This window comes from Anarhichas minor, unplaced genomic scaffold (genome assembly GCF_050575085.1).
Source record: "Anarhichas minor isolate MPS153535 unplaced genomic scaffold, ASM5057508v1 ptg000014l, whole genome shotgun sequence".
NCBI lineage: Eukaryota > Metazoa > Chordata > Actinopteri > Perciformes > Anarhichadidae > Anarhichas > Anarhichas minor.
The window spans coordinates 1,863,459-1,889,034 of NW_027466460.1; the positions used below are offsets into that span (position 1 = coordinate 1,863,459).

Genomic DNA, 25,576 nt, shown 5'->3' on the forward strand with positions numbered 1-25,576 from the left:
ACTGCAGAGACCTGATTATTGCTGCACACACGGACACAATTACCACCGAGCTAAGAATGGGACCACAAAGAAAGATGTGCCGGGCGTCAGTATTCCTGCACTAGAGAAATGCACCGTGCTGTAGCAAGCCTGTGAACGGGGGGGGGGGGGGGAAATGAGATGAGAGCAGCCCCGGCCTGGTGGGTGGTCTCAATACAGCCATTGTTCACCAGTCAGTAAATCAGTGGATTGCTCACATTATTACCACGCGACACAGAGAGGGAGGAGAAGGCATGGGAGAACTCTGTGGAATGGAACCAGCTGTCCATAAAAATGAGAACCTTCACTTGTTCCATTGTGATTTCAGACGTCCCGTTTCAGCTGATTCAAGTTTAATTCTTTAACGATATCAATTATTGAATCAATATTAAAAAAAACATTCAATACTCTATTTTAAATCTGCTTTTTTTGCTTGCTATTGAGTCACACCCCAAATTGGCAAAAGGAAAGAACAATGAAGCTTTAAATATAATTTTACAAAACTATGAGCACCGCAAAAAAACTCAAATCACTCCCTTTTCATTGGGGTGGAGATAGAGATCTCTTAACCTAGGCACATACAACTCAAACTATGTTCATGGCTGCTGTACAGGAGGTAAGTGAGCATGTGTTTTCCCTTCAAGTTCTAAAGGAAGCTCTGAGAGTGGGGGGAAAATAAGGTTAAGAAAAATCTTTCCAATTTACCCCCCAAAAAATGTTTCATCTATGAAACAGTTGAAAAAGTGCACCACTTGCACTCTCTCGTGCAAGTGGTGCACGAGAGAGTGGCCCCCAAGTTTAGGCAGATGAAACCAAAAAAAATTTGTAATAATGATAATACTACCTCATGTTCAAAATAGGACTAAAGGTTTCATGTTTTTTTTCCAGGTGAGATGTAATTCTCAGAATTTGTTAACACAATATACCCTGTGTTTAGACTGGGTTTAGTAATTACAACTCGTTAGAGAGCTGACAAGAAATGACGGGAGAGAGACATGGCAAGCAACAAAGGCCAGGGTGGTTGCAGTCAGGGATGGGCACTTTAACCCCCTAGTGCCCCAAAAGTAAATTAACAACCTCACTGTCATACTCACTGAAGTCCTTTTGTCTCCAAACACACCTGCATTCTCTGACAAAGCACAATGACAATCCTGTTTCCTCTGGAGCTCACAGCTGGAATGCAATGAAGCATACAACGTATTCCACTGGTTCAAGCTGGAGTTTTTCCATTTTGAGCATGATCAACCATGCAAAATGTGTAAATAACCATCTATTACTGGATAACAAACATGTGACTCTGTTTGTTTATGTTCATTTATTTTATAATTGCATTTATTTACTTCACCCCGAAGGGTGAAGTGTAGGCCTGCATTTCAAAAGCATCCCTGTTATTCATTGCTTCCTTACATTTCGCTGTATTTTAACGTCACAAAAATTAAAGACAAAGGTTACTGCTGACTTTAATAGATTATTGCTTCAACAAAAATCAGCTTCAATGCACAATATGTAGTTTCCTGCTGCTAGGGGTCTCTTAATTAAAACAATGATAAAGACAGAGTTCGGTGACGTCTCTTCCCAACACTACCCTATTGGCCATCTCGCAAAAAAAGTGAAAATCACAATGGGTTTTCTACACAGGCTTAAGTCCTGTTTTTCCATGGCATCATAAAAGCTTAGCTGCTGGCTCAGATTGATTTGCTGATAGTATTTACAGGTTTGCCTGACCACCCGCCTTCTCCAAACTTGACCCCCTGTACTACTCAGCCCTGAAATGTGACTCTGACTCTAGCTTCAGGACCATCAATGTCCCTTAAACAGCATGCTAGGATGGTCATCTCTCACTTTGCGTAGGTTATACCACAAGTACACTTTAGTCTGTAAAAGCCATAATGTTAGGATGCACAAATGGCTTCAGTTTAAAGAGCCTTCTATCAGTACAGAAACACACCGTATCCTAACCGTATCGTAAGTAACAGATTTCTCATGTTGAAAAGTTGTTTGACATTTGGAATAATGTAAGTACACAACTCAAAAAAATATATAACATAGGTCTAGCTGTTTTTAGACATTGTAATGCAAAAATATATCTAATATATGTATATATATATCATATTAAACCTTTAAGACCTTATATTCCCCTCCACCTATCAGAATGATATTGCAGTCCTGACATTATGTGACGCATATATATTTTCCTCCTCCATTGTATCCGCTCCACGGTGAGCATATGCAAACTATATATTCACTGTGACTGCAGCTGGTGTGTGTATATTCTCATGTCAAAGAGGGAGAGACAAACTGCACGGGTGACGACATTACAATGACGTCCATGCCAAGCTGTGCTAAGCAGATGCAAGCAAAAGTGGGAGAGGCGGAGGGGTGCAGGAAATCACTTTGCCTAATTATCCTCCCGCAGCAAGTTAGTATGTAGCCAAGCAAGTGACAGTGAAGAGGCAGAGAGCGGGAGGCGGGGGAGGTGAGGGGTGGAGGGGTCGACACAGACTTTACAACCTCCAAAAGTCTCTCAATCAACAACTGCAGCAGCACTGCCAAAAGGAGGTGAGGAAAGTGAAAGAGAAGCAGTTTTGGGGGGGAGATGATGAGTGAGCGAGATGGCCCCAGACAGGGAGTGACCACACAGACTAAATAGTTAGTGAACCGCCGTCTGTTTCCACGGGTGTATTACCAAACGGGCCTACAGGGCCCAGGCCTAGGGGCCCAAGGGCTCAGGGGCCCCTTAGCCAGAGCTCCTGCGTTAAGTTGTTGTTAGTGATCTGCATTTCTTGACGCATTGTCAAAGAGCTTAGTCATTCCTGTCAATAGCTCTAAAAGTCTGACTGAAAAAACTGGAGGAACAGCCTAAACCTTCACTTTGAAGAAGGAAAACAACATCGTGATGCATTTTATGTCCCTCAGTTCACCTATGGGACTTCAAGAGCGGCGTATTTTCTTAATGTGCTGTTGCACTGTTAATTGATCGTACGTGCGCTGTAAATCCTGTGTGTTCATTAGAATCATTAGTACCATTATCTCATCATCTACCTATGCTTGATTCACTAAAACCTTCACAATGGCCCCGAAATATGTCAAACAATGACAGTTAATCTCAATAACAAGTGTTTTGGTCTAAATAAATATTGAAAAAAATTTGTGCTGGGCAACAATTACAATTTGTAATCGCAATTAATCGCATTGTTATGCTCAAAGTTCAATAATTAATTCAAAAGTAGTGTATTGCGCACTTTTATTTTAAAAAGTACTGCTATATGAACAAAAGGGCAATAACATTTGGTTTGCAAACACTTTAAACAAATCAGGTGCTTTTTAACAGCAGTATTCTCTTCACACAGTAGCAGTTATATCTCTTCACTATCTGTGCTCAGTGTGCTGACTTTATGTGAAACGTTCCACTGCTGTGCAACATAAATAAAATGTTTCAGCACGTTTCATGAAAATGTCTGTCTTCTGTTTTCATGACAGTCAGAGCATGTGAATGCAGCTCTACTGTTCATCAATATAATGCTGTAACTCCGAGGTGATGATGGTTACCCAGCGATGTCCAGTAGTCTCCAGTGAGAGCAACAGCTGGCGCACGTGGTAACGCCGCCGCTTTTGTAGTCCTCTCGTTTTCATGCAACTCGTGTATTCTTATTGTGATGGTGCGTCTTGAGGCTCATGTGTGCCGTCATTTGTTGCGATCCTAAAGGTGCGTTCACACCAAACGCGACGCGAACGCACCTTGAGAACGTTCCTCAGACCGACATCTTCCACAATACTAACCGGCTGCAGTTTGTATTCACTTCTCTGTCATCTATACTTCTCAAACACGCTGCATCCAACGTAGTCTGCCGAAGACTTCCTCCACCGCTGCCAGTGAGCAACGGACTTTCAAAATAATAATAAAAAAAAAAGTGCGTTAACGAGCGATAAAATAATTGTCACCGTTAATTAATTAATGCGTTAACGCGATAAAAACACGTTAACTTGCCCAGCCCTAAAAAAAATCTTAGATTTACTTTATTGACAACTTTATCTTCAGTGTTTGTCATGCAGGACTGGGAACCGCTATGAGATCACAACATATCTTTGAGGGGGTCGTGAGACAATTAAGTGGATGGAAAAGCAGCACTTCTAAGTAAATGTACATTTAGTAATTATAAAGGTATAAATGTGCATTACTTGTAAACCTACCGAAGAAGTTCATTTTGAAAAGAGACTACATGTAATGAGCGTAAACAGACAGAATGTCCCTGAAACGTCCACAACTGGCTCTAGATGGGTATGTAGAGCTGCAGAGTTGAAAGTGAGGGCGTCTGACCAAGTCGCAGTGTTAGACGAGATGAGTGACAACGTGTTGGGAAAAACACAATGGTTGCAAACAAGTTCATAACTGAAAGGCTTTATGCAACACTGAAATACGCTTCTGATTTTTGAAAGAGGACGATTCAAGGACTCAGATGGGATTCATCTCAGACGGGATTTGTCAGAATTAGAGGTCAACTTCGGATCACTCCATCTCTCTTTAATACAACCTGAAAACATTTGTATGTAATGTTTACAGAACAAGTTCATAGAAAGTTGACAGAAAGAGAAGAAAGCTACCTTCCCGTCACAAGGTCTGTGAAGAGTATTCTATGTGATTTAGTAAACATTGCTCAAAGAGCTGAGTGTAGACCCAATGTCCTACTTTGAATTCTGTGTCAAATACACAGTCCTCTAAAGAGACCGCTGTCATAGACCTAGAGGGAAAAGAGAAAAGCATTCTGATGACTTACACTCCAAAACTATGCCAGGATACATTCAAGATTCAGATTATTTTATACATTATTCTTTTAATGTAAAAAATGCTGTGATGACTTCTGAAGCCTTAAACCCATAAACCCCATCACATCATTGGTTTATGATTATCATTTAAGAGTGGTTTGAAAGCCCAGACCCTTATTTACATGTATTCATGCTCTGCATTCAGTCTGAGTCATTTAACGCCAGTAAGTTGGCGGCACAGCTGAATTCTAAAACTGCTAAAATAAAGTGAAAAATGGCTGAAAACACAACTTAAAAATGGCATTCGTGGCTTTCAGGCATCTCAGAGTTATCAAACAGCAAATTGTAGCACTGTGTGTCGGTATGTGTGTGTATGTATGTATGTATGTGTGTGTGAGTGAGTGAGTGAGTGTATTAGGAGGGATTATACTTTGCACAATGCAAGTATGATCTTCCTTCAAGAAGGGAAAGGAGGCATGCTTGCACACACACACCCACACACCCATGTCTCGTCAGCAAAGGAAAATGCCTACATTATTCATCACAACTGAAACATTAGACCCAAATGGGCTGAGCTGCAAGAAAAGCATTTTATTAATGCAAATGATTATTTTAAAATGTGTATAAACTTGACCTCTCTCTTTTCTTTCTCTCTGCCTCACGTTCACAGACACAATTATTTTTGCATATACCCTGCACTGCCTCGTTAGATGAGTATCTATTTCAAAAGCATTTGCACGTTGTCTCTAAGCTGTAGCTAAGTATTGTACAGGGGTCATTTATGACGAGGAAACCACAGTTGTTTTGATAACTTACTTTGAGAAGTAAAAACGCTTTTCTACAAAAGACGTAGGCACTTTAATTAAATAAAAAATTTTGAATAGTCTAGCTTCATGTTTTATATTAATATTCTGTAACTTAGAGATAAGTAATACATTATGTATGCTTACATATGAGATATTGAAAGAATTTCATCAAAAAACTGGCTCATATTTTGGTTAAACTAGTTTTGATTTTCAAAGTCAGAATACAGATTTAATGTGGATTCACCACTGGATGCCACTAAATCCCACACATTGCTCCTTTAACTCACGGCCTACCACCGAATGAGGTAAAACAATGGTGATTGAGCCAACGTCCCACTGATGAAAGTATAGCAACTCATGTTATAAACTGGCATTGAACTGGTGAAACACAAGTTGACTTTTATTATGACGTAGTCAAACGAAAAAGGAATGTGTTTGACTCTGACCGCTATCTTTCACTAAAAATGTGACTTAAAAACAAGACAATGGTCATTTTGTTCATTTTTGACACACGTCAGGGGGCAATGAACGGTGAGGAGCAGCCACAGAGAGCGGAGAACGAACCAACTATTCACGTCCGTTGTTCACAGACTCATGCAGCACAAAATCAGATCACATTTGCTCACAGAATGATGGAAAAAGGCCAATTGGTCTTTTTTTATTAAAATGACAATAGTATTGAAACACACTGACTATCACCACCAAATCAACCAGGACTCCACTCTTAAGGACTGAGACTTTAACTTTGACCTAAAAGCCACCATTTTGACTGGCCACCTCAAATTTGCAGTAGAATCTCATAACAATGAATTTATGGATCAAAGTGTTTGATTAAAATCTTGCCATTTTGACTTGATAGGTAAACATTGTGTTGTTTTGATGTAGAAAGTCAAACTTTAATAAGATATCGACTTGAATTATCCAATCTATGTGTATCTGCTTCTCTCCCAAATGAATGTCGTGTGCTTTGAGCCACACTTCTGTGTGACAGGATCTCACATTTATCAAGCTGTTGTTTCTAATCTGACTTTACAATCACCTTCTTTTAAAACCTTTGAACAACCGTCTGCTACACTAGCCGCGGTGCCCGCTCTCTAACCTTTTGGTCGTGGCTGTAGGCCAAAATCCAGTCCTCCTGCTCAGGGTGGAAGAGCAGGCTGAGGATGTAGAAGCTCAGCCGGTACTTCTGGTAGGTAGCGCCTTCATCGGAGCTGATCAGGAGACTGCTCTCCACCTCCGGATCAGTCAGCAGCATGATCTGAAGATGACAGAAGGATGAGAGATTAGCGACAACGTGGAGCTCCACTCTGTGGCTTTCAGCACTTAACAGAAGGAAGGTCTGCATCGTTAAAAAGACAGACACAAAGTGACGAGTCAGTCAGGACGTATTAGCATATCTGAGCTGTAAAGCGTATTATTACAAATGTGGCCACTGATGTTGCCAAGTCAAAAATAATAATTGGTATCTGTTAGGCTTGATGATATAATCAGTATGATATATATTTATATATATATATACATACTGATTATATCATGTGTGTGTGTAAGTGGAGTTGCTGTGTGTGCCTCATCATTCACATTTCACGTCTCTCTTCATTCTCTCCGCCGATGCTCAATCAGGCCTTGAAAGCTATAATTTCCCATGAGCTTCTTTCTTTTCTTGGAGGTCCCACTTTTCTTTTTTTTTCAAAATTCTGGCACGGTCCCCCAGAAGAGAAATCACAGAATCACAAAGAAATCCCCGGATAATATCAGATGCAAATATAATTGAATCAGTGGACGTCAGAGACACACACGAGCTCTCATCATTAGCAGAGTGCAGTAGCAGAGAGTTTGGAGAGGCACGCTTGTGGCTGTGTGGATGTGATACTGCATGCCACTGCATGCTCATGTCTTTAGTAAAGTCTATACTGGTGCTGGAAAATACTGGCCCCTGGTTTGACCCTCATTAAAGATGCACGTTGCCTAAGGAACAACATACAGATGTCAGCTCGTAACAGACAAAAGACCCGGTCAGCATCTTCTATTCTTAGTCTCTCTTAAGGGCATAATATTGAGTCATTTGTCAGCACTCGCTTGGGTAACAGCAGTTACCACTAACACCAGTTAGTCAATCACAAAAGGCAGATATAATGCCACATACGTGAGCCCCATGCTGACTGATTCAATCAAATGTACTCAAACTGTCTGAACTACAAATCCCAATTAACACTGGGCTCACTCCCTGGAACTGCAACTCAGCTGGAAGAGTGGACAACTTTATTATTGACTGATGTATTTCTGGTAAATGGGGGATTACAGGCATGTACATATGATTCAGCACGCTAACAGAAATGTGTTCCACTAATATACATTGGAATAAGGAGATTGATACACCCAGGTGCAATCTATATGGAGATTGCTACAGTTCTGATGCAAGAGGCTTGTTTCTGTTTATTCCATGAAACCTTTTCAATCTTAAACAAACAAGAGAAAGGGCTGGAGGATGGAAAGGATTCTAGGCTGTAGCATAATGTTATTCAGTTCAGGAACGATGGTGTGAAATCATTGGGGCTTTGCCTTGTTTGCATTCTACAGTTATTCCCGCTCCTCAGTCGCTCCACACGCAGCTTTCCTGCATGCTAACGTGTGTCTCAAAATATTGTTTTTTGCATGTTGATGTGTGCATGAGATCCCATAAATTTATTTTGTGTGGGCTTGAATGAGAATATTGGATTCCACTGTCTAATGAAAAGGAGAATCACGCTAAAATAGAACAAAACTTAATAAAACTGGATTAGAAGGAGAATGTCACAATCCTGTCTATCCATATTTTATATCTGTAAGTATCATGAGAGACATTTCAAGGAAAACCATTTTTGGCTCACTTAATTTAACGAGTATTTTAATTTAAACTCAACAAAACAATGGCTGAGACACATGCCTCCGCCATACTGTTTAGCCTTGGCCAGTTGTACATTATCCAGTTCACAGGAAACAGGAGGAGGATTTTTCTTTATTTAATTTTATTGTTAACGTTATTTTGGCAGTTATGGCTGATAATGGGGCAGGACCAGCAAAGAGAAAAAGAAAAGAATAGACTGAAGAGCAAAAATTGTTGACAGAGCGCGACTAACACAAGCCAACCATGGGCGGTCTTTGAACAGATGCAGAGATTTGAAAGAAGTCCAAACCGATCCTGAATTGCCCCATCTCCTCCGAAAGTGGTAAGTACTTTCTATTGTATTGCAATGTTTCCTCTTGGATTTTTTTTTTCAGGAGTTGGGGGGGAAAGGGTTTTGTTGCAGCGTCAGGGGTCACACGGGCTGGTGGCCAGCAGCGACAGCACTGCGTCTAACCAAACCAGACGTTTGCTGCCATTACACAGGTTAGAACATGATGACCAACATGCACCAGGCAAAAGACAAAAGTTTGTATGAAGTTGAGAGCCTAGACCACTGAAGGGAGTGAACCTATTTATGACCGAGTTGCGTCTTCCTTTCACTCGCTTCCAAAACCAATGCACATGCTGGCCAGATCAAGATGTTTACGACACGAGGCCATGGTGCTCATAGAAACACAGTTCCTGTCCACAGGTTCATTCTCACCTTGAAAAATATAAGTTGCTAAAACGATGTTGGTCCACTTAATAGATTCTTAATTTTTTAGCGACCACATCTGCTGGCTTTTCCCAGATTCCCCCACTGATAAAAGCAGTGAGATGTGACTAAAAAAAGCGAACACGTGGACCATCAAATACGATTTGTCAAAGAAATGTGTTATCTTGCTGTTGATTTTGCCGTAAGAGATGTTTTTATGTGCTGTTATTAATGCAAAAAGCTTCTTTCGCTATTTCGCCAATTTTTTTGATGTTGTGAAACTGCAATATTGAAACAAGGTATTCTGAGCCACAACTGTAGACAATCTGAATGACACTTAGTATATTATTTCTAATTTCAACTTTAAATCACATTTGTATAGCTCCACATACTGGAAAGTCTTCAGATATGGCGCTGATAACTAATCATATCAATGGTTCATTAAGAATGTTATATTAATGAACCCAAAACAGAATTGTAACCCAACATATTTTGGGCCTACAGAATAACATTTGGTTAAAGAAAGTAATCTAAGTACTTCATAGAAATACAGTTGTCTTGGGAACTTGCCATACAACCTTTGTAAGCACTGGATAAGTAAAGGATCAACATTTGCACACTCATAGAAGGAGAATAACATTTCACTCAGTGGAAGAGTAGACTGTGTGTGTGAGTGTGTGTGTGTTTGTGCGTGAGAGACTGTAAATCATGAGGCCAAAAGGTTGAAAATGACAAAGGTTAATGAAGCGTATATGTGCCAGCTGGAGGACATTTAGGATATGTGTAAGGAATACTTGAATTCATTCTGCCGACGCAGTACCGTAAATACTCCAAGATAGAATATTAATGAAATTAGCTTCATACTTTCCATTTCACACAGTCACCCAGTAATTGGATTGTGACTCATCGCTATAAATCTATGACTAGTTTCCCACCCTGCAATAAATAGATTTATTTTGTTGTTGTCAGACAGTGTTCAGATTGGAAAAGCATTCAAAAAGTGGAACAATAAAAAGAGCCTGAGATTTAATCTCTTTGGGGCAAGTACATTTTCTAGCTTTGCCGTTACACCGACTTGAATGATTCAATGCAAGTAAATATACTGGTTTCAGCCAATTCCTGTTTATTTTGAATTCTGAGAAAAAAACAACTTGCAAACAAAGAACGATCCACCTGAGGTTTCAGTTTTGAACTTACTGGGATTGACAGAGCTAGCAGAAACCCAGGAGCTATCTCACTAGCTCGTAATTGAAGCCAATTTTACATAAGTAATTGGGGACAATGAGAGTGTCAGTTCCCATTTATCCCATACACTAACCCCATGTTTGTCAGCGACTCTATGTTTCAGAACTCCTGTTGAAGCATTAGAGTATATTCCCTTTTTACTGAAAGCCCTTTTGCCTGTCTTTTTCTCGCCACTATGAATATCCTGTGACTCTCAGGGAAAGGAAATGGAGGACAGATCACTTTGAAAAAACACTTCTTTACAACACATCTTATTTATTGATTATATGTGTGTGATGAAAAACAATATATGTACTATAACAATAATAGGATTATATTAGTTATTTTGTTCGAATACTCCCCAAAGCTACAGAAGCAATTGTGGACTTTATCACATCCGTATCAGTAGGGACGGCAGGAAAAGGAAAAGTGCACTTAAACCAGAGATACTGAGTCTCATAATTGAAGCCAAAGGGCAGTCAAAGGGGAGCAGGTCTAGCCAGGAGAGGGTAAAGTATTCACAAGAGGTTGATAAATGTCAGTAGTAAACATGTGCTGGACCGGCTAAAGGTCTCAACATCTCCTCCCATCACTGCCAACCCCTTGGCAAAAAAAGTAACAAGGCTAGAACCCAGAGAAAACTTATAGAATCTGTTCACCCACACAATTTAATTGAGGTGCTCAAAACAAAGGTTATGATATTGTACCCCTACTTCCATTAGCACAGGTGGCGCCCTTTACTAGACTCTATGGGTAATACTCTCCTCCAATCACAAGCACGCATTCGCCATCTGAAAATGTACATAAGCAAAGCTGGACAATCAGGACGTGCCTACCCAAATACATGAAGACCCCACAGTATATAAGGCAGCTTACAATGCTGTCTGCCATCCTCTACCCTCTTCAGCCAATGGCGTAAGATCAACAGGGCCCCCTTGGTAGAGGGCTCCGCCTGTGCTTATAGAACTAGGGTTTAAATATTGTGACCTACAACTCACACAGGATCCACCCTCCACTGGGCTCTATGGGAACAGCGGGAGGAGTCAGGGCATGCCCTGCCGTGACTTAACATAGACGCAACCACACTGATCCTGACCGGCTAGAAGTTTTTCGCCAGAGGTCACCCATTTCTTTATAATGTAGACCTCCACAGAAGAAGGAGCCCTAGCCAAACCAGGTAGTACGCAACTGAACTGGGTAGAGCCATGGCCTAACCCTGCAGGGGTCAAAACCCCACAGTACCCACTAAATCAAGGAGCACGCTGTACATATGTCCTCGACCCTCATCCCACCAAACAGGGCCGCCAACTCTGCTACGCTGTGCGTAGAGTGTGAGCAGAGCACAGTGAGAGTTTCATCCCACCTGCCTATAGGCTTGGGAGATGCAGTCACAAAGCCATCCAGCCAGGCTTTCCTTGAATAGGGCTTTCTCAGCCACACCATCCCTGAAGCCCACAAGCAGCAATTCAGTGTGACTGCTGAGGGCCATGCGTTTAACATAATATGCCAAAGCATGAACTGGGCAAAGTGAATTGCCTCCATGTCCCTCACATGGGGTGGAAGACAAAAAGTATCCAGCTGTATAACCCTCGGCATGAAAGCACTCCTTAAGTTCTTGGGAACAAAAGAGGGATTTGGTCTGAGGGTAGCCCCTCTACAGTCACCATCAAGCAGCAAGCCACTGTAGTGCACCGACAGGTCGCTCCAGAGGCTCAAAGGGACCCTTAAACGAGGCCTTGATTACCAATGGCAGTTCCCACTGTGGGGACGAGACACAGAACACTTGGCATTGCCTCTAACCCCATGCAAGAACCACTTCATGGGAGGGTAGCCAATGACTGGTCTCTTGCCAAAACCATGATGTCTGGAAGAAATGGGTGCTACATTCACTGTAACAGTGGCATGACACGGCCCTATAACCACCCAACACTGTAAAGTGTTACTCGGGAGCCAAGCCGGAGACGATGGCCCAGAGTCGGTGATGCGCTTATCGCCTATCTAGATGTTTAATTGGTCTGAACTCACCCATCTTCTTGGCAACCAGAAAGTGCGTGAAGTAAAACCCTCTCTGTCTGTTGTGAGTGGGGTTTCTGTAAGAGGTTCTGGATCTCTGCTGAGGAGTAATCCATCTCCTTCTGAGGATAGATTCACCTCCTTGATGCCCATAAACGGGGGAGGGACACTGCAGAACTAAAGAAAATAAACACAGTCTCTAGGTCCTGTCCATCCATTCTGTTAACGTGCAGCGACCAGCTGTGGAGCAGCACTTAAAACAATGTGATATCCTGTCTCGGCCCTCTCCCCGCCAGGCCGTCCATGAACAGAAGGCTGGGCCAACATTGAAAGTGCAGAGTCTGTGATGAGGTATGTCAATGCAACACAAATGGCTTATCTGAATATGCAGCTACAAACATCATGTCACTGTGTATTTAATCTCTCTGGTCTTCCGTGTGGAGATGGATAATGGAGGAACAGACACGTGTATACCCCCCCTCCCAGGGTTAAGCTGGAATGAGGTGTATTATCCCGATGGAGAAGTAATACAAACAAAATTCCACTGTTAACCCAGGGAGCTATTTGTACAGGCTGTTCATAGAAACAGATTAATGGCAATCGTAGCATAACAACACCAGCCACCTGGTTGAAAGTCCTGTATTTGTTTGACTATTCACCTCCCCTTCCACCCGCCATAAGAAGTCTAAGAAGAACATGTCACTTGATCTAATTTTTGCATTTTCACATTTATGCATTGCATTGCACATTGCAGTCAGTACAGACTGCATGGCGTAGAAATGCACGCAAACAAGAACAATGCCGTTGTATTTAATGTTAATACCACATGACTTTCTTTTATCATGTGAAACCAAAGTAAAAACTAAGCAATGTTTGATTTTACATAGAAATACTTGGTTCCTCCCAATAAAGGGGCGGAAAGTTCTATCTACAAACATGCAAAGCGAACAGGCTAATAAACCTGGTCTGTTGCTCTGTTTCAGTACTTTGGACTGCACCGCACCTACACACACATACAATAGCATGGTGCATGACACTGAAATGTATCTCGCCCCCGCCCCCGAGATGTTGTTGTTTGCACTATAATATAACTTAAACAGAGGGGGATCAATGAGCAATATATATATATATATATATATATATATATATTCTAAATTCTTAGTCGGCAACACCCTAACAATAACAAAGCTGCTATCAGATATAAGGGGAGGCTGGCAGTATCACTAATGAGTTAACTGTACCCCTCAAGTACCAGACGGGCCTGTGTGTCCATGTGAAACCATGTTAACTTAGTAAAAGGTCTCCATTGACAGCACCTAGCAAATCACATCACTCTTGCTACTTCTACCATAAATATTCATGACACACACCGGCTATGTGCTACATGGCTCTTAGTGGAGGACACAGAAAATAAAAAGAGTTGATGCACATATTCATAATCATTACTTCTCTTTTCCCCACTGACTCGTTCACTACATCGACCAGGTGCTTTTCAAACTGTTTGATCAGTCTCATTAAACGCAACTCCTGTCTCTTGATCGGAGCATTTACGCTCAGCCTAATTGAACACTGCCTGACATTTTAGCTCCCCTAGACTCCTGCCAGACCTGACAAACAGTAACATGTCATGTTTCTGCCTCTGGTATAATTGGGTTTCCATCTCAGCTACAGCGAGCTAGCTGCCCCTTATGGCAGTACATAGGTTGGAAGGCGTGCCAGCTGTGTATAAAATCACAGAGCTACACAGTCATTACTTGTGAATGAACAGAGACAAGACAAACAGGATGCGTTTAGATAATTAACCAGCAGCATTCCCTCTTTAGAAATGTTGATCCGTGTTGAGCTACTGCAATAATAAATGCTTCACAGTGATCACTCATAAATAACATAACACCATATTTCATTTTGTGCATGCCTTTATTATGAACACTTTATGTTGGCATGAGTAAATGCTTCTGAAGGGGGATTCAGGTCCCTCATCCCGGCAGCGTCAGGCGCATTGAATTGCTTTTACTCTCATGCTGAGAAAGTGGACAATGTCCCGTACAGGCAAGTACAAGATAATTGATGGAATCCCACTGCTCACCTAGGTTTACCCATCCCATCTTCTTTACAACTCTTGTTATTTCTCTCTCTATTCCATCTCTGCGTCTCACACTCTGTCAACCTGTCTCCGTCTGCCTCGGATTCTCTGTCCATCTGTATTTGTGTCTCTCATCTTGCCTCCCCTCCTCTGTCGCTGTGTCTTCTCCCGGGGTCCAGGGCGCTTGCCTCTCTGCTCGTCACAGCCATTTGGAGATTGTGCCTTAGGGCTGACAGATGTTGCGTCCCCTCTCAGCGCCACCAACCCCCCCCCCCCAACCACCACCACCACAAACAAAACCATCATCCGTTAGCTTGTCCTTGATTGCGTTAGCAGCGCTGCGTGCGCGGCATGTTCCAGCCAGCAAAGCATGGCTGATTCCCTGTGATTCATTTGGCATGCATTGTGTCCTTAAAAAGCTGGCGGACAGAGAGACACTGCACCTCCCGTTCCCCTGCTTCCTTTCCTTCTACGTTGTGCAGTTAAAGGATGTGTCGAGAGAATGTTGTTCCTGCACCAGGTGGTATTGCTACATCTGGCGTGACGTGATGACTCTTTACTTGTTTAATTAGGGGGTGAAGTGTCTCTTTGTCCATATATATAGTTTATAATAACTCATCATATATTATTATTATTATTATTATATTGTGTGAGTCAAATCTGAATCAAGTAAACAGTCTCTCTGTCAGGTAAATGTAGTACTACTATGTTTTCCTGTGAAGTATAAATTCACAGTCAGTATACAGTTGAGTTGCATATCTTTGAAGTGCTTTGGGACCATGCAAGTTATTTCGTGGTACAATGAGTTAGAATAGGAACGTATTTTTTACATATATTTTTATTTTTTAAACATTATAATACATTTATAGCTGTTAGGGGCCACAAGCCCAGGTTGCAGTAAAGTTGGCCCCTAGTATTTTTCCCGTAAACCAAATTTTTTTTTCATGGTTGGATTAAGTGATTTGAGGGTCACAGGCAAACGTTGTCATGCTTCTTTTTTCATCCTTTCTCTAACTGGGAATATTGGTATTTGCAGTGGTAGAAAAAAGTACTCAAAACATTTTTGCTGACGTTAAATTATAAACTAGTGATAGTAAAGCTGAAAATACCACAAAGTAATAGTCCTGCATTCTAATCTTTAATTCAAGTGAAGAGTGAAATAGAGGCATTACCAGCACAATGTACTACAATTTACTTAGAGAAATTCAAAAATGAAACTCCACCTTAAACAGACGCTGTCAGGTAGATGTAATACTACAATGTTTTCCTGTAGAAGTACACAGTAAGTAACGGAGTTCAGCCCATTCTGAAGTGACATTTACAATTTCAGCACACTAACAGGTATGTGTCTCTAACTCTGGTTACATAAACCTGTCAACATGTTTTTGACTGTCTGTTTAAATATTCAATTGTAATACTGTGCAAACATAAAAAATATGTCATATTCAACAGTGAATGTCTGATTTTACACATAATTGCCTGGTTTCCCCCAATACATCATGATATATAGTCAATTAGGAATTAATGGACAATTAATAATACTGTTAATGAAAAATAAAAATAAATAACGTATGTTTTCAATCTCCTTATTGTGCGTGAATAAATCCCCATGTAGACTAAGTTGCACCGTCGAAATTTGTGGGACCATAATAATTTCTCTGCTGTTGACTGAGTGTCCATCTCTCCACTTCGTTTCAGTCCTACGGACAGTGGCGCACCCACGAACACACACGTCTTACATAACAAACAGCACTGACGCCTCATGGCGCCGGGCCTGGACAAAATGGATGGAACACTTCCTGTTATATAATACATTCTTATGCCAAGTCAAGAACATAAATAGTTTATATCGATGGCTCAGCTCTTTTGTCTAGCGTGGAAAGAATGGAAGCCAATCTCGCAAATGACAATATGGATCAATGAGCAAAAAAAAAAAAAAAAACATGATTCGACGATCAGCCAACTATAAGATAGACTTGACCAATCTAACCTAATGGGAAATGTCCAAGCAAAGGCAAATATTGTAAACCTGTCAAATCCATTTAAAAAAGCTTGAGAGATATTTTGGTTATACTTTGAAGATGAATATGAAGCTTAACCTTCCGTACAGTGACGCTCACCGCTACTGCAGAATGTAATATAATATTGAGTTTATGTTTGAAATTCCTCAAAGTATTTGAGTCATACGTCTTTGGACACCCTCTTTTTTCTAATACAATTTTTTCTGGTAGACTTTCTTTGTCTCTGGCATTTTGTGGACAGTTCGGGGATATGAAATATTAAAGTTCACTTTTTAGTCAGAGCTTGTATCCAGAAGTGAGACAATAAACAAGAGTCTTTGAAGCTCGACAGTGGAAGAAGCCCCATCTGAGGTGAATTCATATTCCACCCACCTGCCTGTCGTTGCCGTTTGAGCCACACAAGGTCGTAATTGTTTTTGAACGCCATGCAGGCAAACACATGCAGGCACACACAGACGAGAAGACAGACACACACAAATACGATTGAGGCCTTTGCCGGGAAAACATTTGAGGCCGGCAATTGCTGTTTTAGTCAATACGTTCTTGAGAAAAAAGCAGTTCTGTATTCCTAAAAGAGAGCTCACAGACTGAGTGTAAAGTAGCGGAGACTGAATCCATCTGTCACTCATATGCTTCCTCTGGAAAATTCCTCTTTGTTTTCAAACCATTAGAGGCATTACCCATTTGTAGGAGACTGTCAGTTTTTTTTTTTTTAACCAGCACTCACCATACCCAGCCATTTACTGTAATAATGTGCTCTCAGACAAAATCTCAAGCTAAAACCCCCAATCATTTTCCCTAATGTGTACTCGAGATGCGTTTTCTCATGTACGGGCTCAGTGTGAAGCCGCAGTATGAAAATGTATGTAATTGCTGTGCTGTCAGACTGTTTTCTCCATGGGTGACCCCTGGGCCATCGCTCTACTTTTTTTGCTTTGTCACTTTTTTTCCTCTTTTCCTCCCCTCTCTACTTTTCCACGCTCACTTGCCCTCTGTTAGTTTATTTGTGGTCTCTTTCCCCCTCTTGTATCTCCTACTCACTCTCTCCCTCAGTTCTACGTTCTCCAGTGCTTTACACCCTCTATACCCTGCAGCCACAGAGGCCTGATTTACTTCCACTACTGAGTGAAGAGAGGGGCTTTTGTCTGCCACTCGCAGCAGTCACATGGCGCCATGGCGGGGGTGACAGCGAGAGTGACGAACATGCAGTCCCTGCTACCCTCCCTCACCAACATGCAAGCTGTGTGCTCGGAATGAACTGCATGTGGGTGGAACAGAGATTGTGCGTGTGTGTGTGTGTGTGTGTGTTTGTATTTGAGAGTGAGAAAGTTTTATCCATGTTTGTTTTGAAATCCGTTTCTCTGAATTATGTTACTTTGTGTTCGATTTTAGCGATACTAGGATGGCAATCTCCTTCCATCAGTCGGACTCACGCTTCCAACCAGGGTGAAATATCTCAACCTTTGTTGGGTGGATTGCCATTGGATTTGCAGCACACATTCATTGTCCACACAAGATAAATACTTAGGCTAGGGGTTCCCAAATGTTCCCATGTCAAGGCTGCCCAAATAGCATATATGGACGGTGTACTAGCAAACATAAAAATAATTGGTGATCTCCTGTTCATATACCACAACAGTTTAAAATGTTCACCTCCAGCCCTTTGTTTAGTGACAAAATACCTCGAAAACTAGTTCCTGTCAGCCTCACCTCTACCTTGATATTCATGCTACTGTAGCATGTTAAAATGCTAACAGCATGCTGTATACTAATGGAAAATGATAAATGGACTGTACTTGTATGAAGGCAAATCAATGTCAAAATCCGAGAGCGCAAATGAGATCCACGCGCGTGCGCAAATCAAACAGCCGCGCACGTATTTTACTTTGATGAGCGCTTTTACATCACTCCGCGAGCGAAATTCCCTCTCGCGCGAGCGAAACTTTAACCTGCTCGCTCGCAAGTAGGTTTTCTTTTTGACAGTAAGTGGGCGGACCCAGTCTCCATTGTATCTCTACATCTAATTGGTTACAATCCTCGTCTTTGGATAGACCGGATATCACTCTGACACAGACGCTAGGGAGAGATTTTCAGATTGCACTACAGCTCAGGGGCAAATAATGTACATTTGACTACACGGGTACTTTTACTTTCGGTACTTAAAGTACATTTTGCTGATAATAACTTACTTGAGTAAGGTTTTTAATGCAGGTATTTTACTCGTAGTGGATTGTTGTTTCATCGGTATGGTATTGGTAGGTTTACTGACTAATTACTTGTCAGTGATTTAAGTTTGGCAAACAGTTAATATACAAACAGTGGTCCCTAATCTTGGCTCCAGATCTTTGAGCAGGTCCAAATTGTTGCTCATATTATATACAACTATATTATATCTCTTCTGTAAACACAACAGTATGATTAAATATGATCACATCATGTTTTAATCAATTAAGATCAAAGAGTTTCTTTGAGCTGTTTGTCACAAGAGGTTTGACTATCAAACACACATTGTCTGTAATAGAATGATGGAGTGAATTTAAACCAATCTGAGCAACTTGACTCCATTTACAAGAGAAACACATTTGTAATTATTGTATTTCATCAGCCTCTACAGTCTGAAACGTTTACAAAACCTGTCAGACAAATGTAGAACATCCTGAGATGTAGTGGAGTAGTGTTTAGTGGCGGATTGAAAACCACTTCTATAAGACCTAGCGTCTGTGTCAGAGTGATATCCGGTCTATCCCAAGACGAGGAATGTAACCAATTAGATGTAGAGATACAATGGCGACTGGGTCCTCCCACTTACTGTCAAAAAGAAAAACTACTCGCGAGCGAGCAGGTTAAAGTTTCGCAAGCGAATTCTACTCGCGCGAGAGTTAATTTTGCTCGCAGAGTGATGTGAAAGCGCTCGTCGGATTTTGACAGTGATTTGCCTTCATAGTACTTGTATAGCGCCTGTCTAGTCTTCCGACCACTCAAAGTGCTTTAACACTACATAATTCACCCATTCATACACTGATGGCAGGGGCTACCATGGAAGGTGCCACCTGCCCATCAGGACTATCTAACATTCATGGGTTACTGTGACCTTGTTTATAGAATGTGGTAGATTACTAGTACGCAAATACGGCAAGCATTGCATGCCAAGCATCGGCATGCTAATGTGATAGTTGTTAATGAAGCATTGATGGGATGAATCAAGAGATGAGGAAAGGTTACCATGTTTAAGCGCCGCAAGCATTTATGTGGTTGCTGAGTTGGTTGTGTGAAGAAATGCTTTGCATTGACATTTAACAATGGGCTTTTCTTGTTTGTTTGGCTTTCAGGAAGGGGTTGGCAATATGAACAAATATTTATGTCACAGTATTTTGGGGAAAAATTTCATTTAGTGTCAGTAGCCTAACGCAGCCATGTTGTTGTTTCAAACTGTGATACTGTATTGCTGAGCAACCTGGATCTCAGCAATAAAGAACATTTGGAATGGGTTTTTTTTCACACATTTACTCTTGTTTTATTATTTGTGTTTTCGCCACAGCCAAACTGGGAATTACATTACACTTTAAAGAGATTACATCTCTGAAGGAACTAAACCTTTCACATCTTAACCCACACGATAGTTTGAAAATATGCAGCAGAGACGCCGTTGGACCAGTACTTTGCGAAAAACACATGGACCATGAGCTGGGCTCATCTAGAGAGGACACCGGTGACGGTGATGGAACCGATACACCGCCCCTCCCCTACTTTCAGGCATTTCTTCTTCTGCATTATTAAATGGGAACCAAGCCTATTTTCAAAATTCATATACGTGATTCCTCTGGTCTAAGGCAATCTTAAAATACTTCATCAACTGCTCCAGAGACAATGAACTGGAAGAGATGTTCGAGATGTCACTGAGAGCACCAGGGGTATGTTCTGAGTGTATGGGAACATTTTCAGTTTTACAACTAACACTAGAATAGATTAAAGCTCATTTGGGTATAAAAAAAAAGAACAATACAACCAGTCTCTCATCCATTTAAAACTAAAAGTGTTAACAACAAAAAACAAGGAGATTGTCTTCCATCTCTAGTGGAGTGAAGCGTTTAGCGATTGACTTACTTGTGAGTCTGAGATGTCCTAAAATGAACACCGTTCAGAGGACAAACACTTCTGATTGAGGACAAACACTTCTGATTGAGGTAACAGCCTTTCTCAAGCCACTAGGGATGGGGATAAATAGGATGTTATCGATAATTCTCTTATCGGTTCAGTTCTTTATCGATACCCTTATTGGTTCTTTTTCATGACTAAATAATTCCTTTTTTTTTTTTTAAAGGACCAGGATTCTAATTTATTCATATTATAATATAATGAAATGTTAGAGAGCTGCTGGAGCAGCCACAGCATTGTTTACAACATGCGTCACTATACATATACTATAAATGGTAGAGGGAGGAGGGCTAGGCTAACCAGTAAGATGACAGACAGACGAGTTAGCGTGCTGTGCTACTGTAAACACAGCCGTGGTGAACGAGAGACTGTGGACAGAGCAAATTGAAAAAGGTTTCACTTTTGTTTACATGTTCATGTTTCATAAACAGCTGTATTGAAAAACCATTGTGTTTTTACTCACTGATGATTTATCGTATGTTATTGTAACAGTAGAGAGCGTAGTTAGTGTCGTAGTAATTGATCTCTTCACCTGGTTCACTTCACTGTCTCCACCATGGCCTCTCTGCCCGCTGACTTCACTTTGTGTGTGTGTGTGTGTGTGTGTGTAACGTTAGTTGGAGGAACTCAACCCTACACAGAGAGCGGATGAGATTGTGCATTGTGATAATAAATTACACAAACACATTCAAAAGTACGGATAAAATAATAGATACCGTTGAGCTTGTCTTTAATAATTCAGGTCCCTAAACGCCACCATCACATTATTAATCAGACTTGTGGTAAGAACCTGACGATAGCAAAGTTATTGTTTTATTTTTCATCCATCCACCATTTTTTTGACTTGCATGTAATTATGATAGCCTCATGGGGCCGCTGGTGTAGCTGTAGACTTTTAGTCTTGTTTATATTTTTACAAATGTCAAGCTTTGGCAACATGGGGATACTCTGCATGTGAGGGAGAAATGAGACCCAGAGAGGGTGTGTGAACATGTGTAAGGCATAGATAATTGGAATTTGCTTGTGTGACTGTTCATTTAAATTAGAGATCTGTTAGAGATTTAAATATTGATGTGGTGTCTAAATCAAGTTTAATTATTACCTTTTTGTTGATTTGGCACACTGATTAACAAGGAAATGATGACGGATTAAAATAACAAAGATGTTTGGACCCATTACCCCCTTATATAAACCCCAAATGGACATGGATAAAAGACAAGAAAAACATAAATGCCCAAAAAACCTAATGGCCCAGGGCTGTAATGAAACCAGCAAATGGACCTGAGCGCAGACAATGTTTTTTTAAACACTCATAATTTATTAATGTGCTGCCTCTAATTTCTTTTAGTCTGCATAAGTACCTTATCTCTGTCACCTCATCCAACTTAAAACCAGCTGAGAAATGATTAAAAACGTACTGGCTTTTAATCATTACATTCATCCATCCAGGTTCCATTCACCAGTAGGAAGGAGTCCTCTTTATGGACAGGGGCATTTATTTTTTCTCTGGCGATAATTTAGAACATGCAAACATGTATAGAAATGCATATAGTGAAATTCAGTTGGGTTCGCTAAGGCTGCGTTCAGACTCACTTTAGCATCCATGAAAGACTGCAGCCCCCTTATTCATTTGAGTGAGGCCACAAAGATCTGTTACTCCAACTGGACTTCCTTGATCATATTTCATTGTCTCACCTGCAACTCAAGCAGTTGTTGGTCTGTTAAAAAAAATAAAGGAAAACCTCTTGTCCAAATTGCAATACTCTTAAAGTCACAGGCACACATTCCAACATGACTTAGCATTTCAGTTAATAACATTCTGATTTCCTAACTAAATATGCAGCTTGTGTACAATCACTCTCGATTCTTCTCAGGTCATGTGAGATCCAATCTAAATTTTGCAGGCAAACTTGGTGGCAATGGAAGTTGCTGGGCCAACCCATCATTAAGGTCGCTTGTTACAGTGAACTCATTCTTTCCGACACCAAAACTCGTGACCATGTTTCGAACGCATTACTGCTGATACCACCACTCATCCACATGTTAACTTCATGCTTTATTTACCCTCTTTCACGACCAAGACTCGAAGATACTTAAACTCCTTCACTTGGGACACCAACTCACTCACTGGTCTCAGCGTTGGTGATTAGGTGCCATGGCGTTGTTCTGACGGCTCATTAGAAGTGGGAAACCCCGTTCCAAAAACAAACGGCCATTGCTGCGAAGGACAATTGCTTCAAAAAGAAACACTCCCTATTCAAAGAATAGAATGACAGCCAAGGCATGAGATGCACTATACTCCATCTGATTGGTTTACCTTGATATTCTCAACCTAACCCTGACTAATCATGCCTCATGCCTAAACCTCACCAACCCAACCAACAAAGGCAACGAGTATTAAGAGGCAGAGGGCGGGTCAGGCCTTGGCCAGTAGGGAAAAAAAGTTGTAAAGGTCAGATGATGTTCTTCATAACAACTAACCATGTCCTCCTGTTTGTTGCACAGAGAGGCTTTTGGTCCAATGGGACCATTTTCAGAGTATTGTGGCTTGGAAATAATGTGTCCCAGTCCACAGAAGTAGGGTCAGGATACCAGAGGACTTCTACTTAATAGGGGAAATATGTGAATATAACTGAATCAAATGTTAATATGAAAGGAAATTGGCAGAAAATGGAGAAAAAATAAATAAATACAAGCTGGATGTGTCACACAGATAAAAGTCATCAAGATACAGAAGCTGGCATATAAACTGGGGAGGGAATGTGGAGAACAGATACAGGACTACGGCGTAGCCTGACACAGTGCGTCTTGCCCTGAGAACCCATATTTTGCTTAATTCTCTGTATATATATAATAATCTGTATCTGTACAAATAATAAGGCTATGTAGATGGCTTAAGTACAAAAGGTTTGGTAAGGCATTTTCTCTTTTATTGCAAAATGCATATTTGTGTGTATATTTCTCACAGAAATTTACTTTTGTATTTTAGATTTTCAACAGTATTCATTGTTTTTGCACTTTTTAAACAACTTTTGCTTGGACTGTAACTGGCTATGTCAGCCTTATGCGCAATCTGCATATTAATCCGTTCCAATATGTATTTTATAATATCCATATTAATAATTATTCTTGCACTGTTTGTACTTTTTAAATACTTTTTAAACCCCTTTACATTGACTTGGCCTCTATTAGCATATACTCTTTTATGAGGTAACTCTCTGTATCTATCACTTCTCTATCACTTCACTGATGTGTTTCTATTCTTATGTTTCTCCTCTTTATTGCTATGCGTATCGTCGTCTGCTCCATTCCTAAATCCTAAATCCTCCCCTGATAACAAGAAAAGGACATTCCAGCCTCCCTGTGTAGCCTCTATGTTCAGGCTTCACTCACTTACGGCTGGCTCCTCACCTTTAACCGACCGCAGGGATGTCCCAGTCACTGACAGACCACCTAACTGGATCAGCTGGGGCAGCCGGGATTCTGATCTGAGGTGGCGTTGCGTTTCATCTTCAATATTTGACAATAATTAACTCTGAGAAAATGACCGCTTCGGATTAGAGCGGTGTAAGCGGAGAAAGGTGAAACTATTGAGGGAACCGAGCGGGATGGTTCTAACCATGAATTGACCCAAACCCAGGAAAAGGAATGGGTGCAAATATGAACCCATCTCTGTCTGTTTCCCATTTCGTCTTGCTTATAATTGATGTAGCTCCAGAAGAAAAAGAGGGACTATAGCCAAGCTATTCATTTTAGAAATTGGAGAGTATTTCTTTTTGCTCCCAGCTAACTGTCTAGGTGGATTAATAAATGAAGTACTGCTCAATCAGGCAGCAACCTCCGGGTGGGAAAAGTGAAGCCAATGCTGAAGTGACTTAAACTGGCATTCTTTCGGATGTCTGATTGTACAGAAGTCTATAAGATAATGACCCTGCTTCTCACTTGATGTATTACCTCAACACACATTGTAATTGAGTCAGGACCACTTTAGTCAAAGAAAACTTTCATTTCTCTTTGCAGTAAAACATATTTGGCATTATAGCTCTGTTCCACAAGCATGTGCTTATGTAAAAAGCCTTAAGGCAAGAAGAGCAGCATCAAAGGCCCCCAGAGGGTACAGAACAGAGCCGGCCTGAATGACACACATAATAACATTAAGTCAGACACAGCATGAGGAGGAGCTTCAATAGGTTCCTGTATGATAATTTGCCAATAGAAGGGAATCATCTGATCCATGAACCACATCCAGTTCTTATTTACAATGTTTGTGTTCAATGCATCTCACTGACATCATAGAAAGTGACAGAGGGACGCACACAATGAATTAATCTAACAAATTTAAAGGAAATGAAAGTAGAACAATACCTTTCTCTTGTTGTTGGGACTCACGTACAAATAACTGAGTATTGTCTTCGATCCTACTTTGTCATTCAGCTTCTGGTACGTTGCTCCGTAGTCAGTTGACCTGAAATTGAATCAGAAAGGTTGGATGAACACTTGATGAATTACTTGTTGCAATTAAAAGTCACCCTTGAGAATTCAGTGGGAGAGGGGAAAGCGCACTGTCGTAGTTAAGTCCCTTTTGTGCTCAACGCAGCAACATGGATCCCAGAAGGAGAACAGCAGCCACATCATTACGGTCACTGTGTGGTGACTTCAGCTGCTGTGTTCTGTTCGTAATGCACAAAAACAACACATCCCTGAAACCTTTCCTCCAGACGTCCATTACCAGTGTGATTCAATACAACTTCAATTATTTGATTTACTAACAGCAATGCAATCACACAAATTATACTAAAATAGAGATTTTAAACTTAAACTTTGAACTTAATAATTGCGGAATAATACATGATATAAAACATCAGTTGCAGCTGTTCTTTGGCTGTTCCCATCAGGGATCGCCATTCCATCTAG

The 25,576-nt window shown here is 40.9% G+C and overlaps 1 protein-coding gene across 1 annotated transcript in view; it reads right to left on the bottom strand.

The window, feature by feature from the left end:
- Positions 1-25,576, bottom strand: part of sorcs1 (sortilin-related VPS10 domain containing receptor 1) — a 147,442-nt gene that overhangs the window by 42,442 nt on the left and 79,424 nt on the right. Inside the window, exons 3-4 of the mRNA XM_076091047.1 lie at positions 25,028-25,127; positions 6,688-6,846 (exon numbers count right to left, since the gene is read on the bottom strand). Of these exons, the coding sequence (XP_075947162.1) occupies positions 6,688-6,846; positions 25,028-25,127 (259 nt within the window). The remainder of the gene's footprint in view (positions 1-6,687; positions 6,847-25,027; positions 25,128-25,576) is intronic.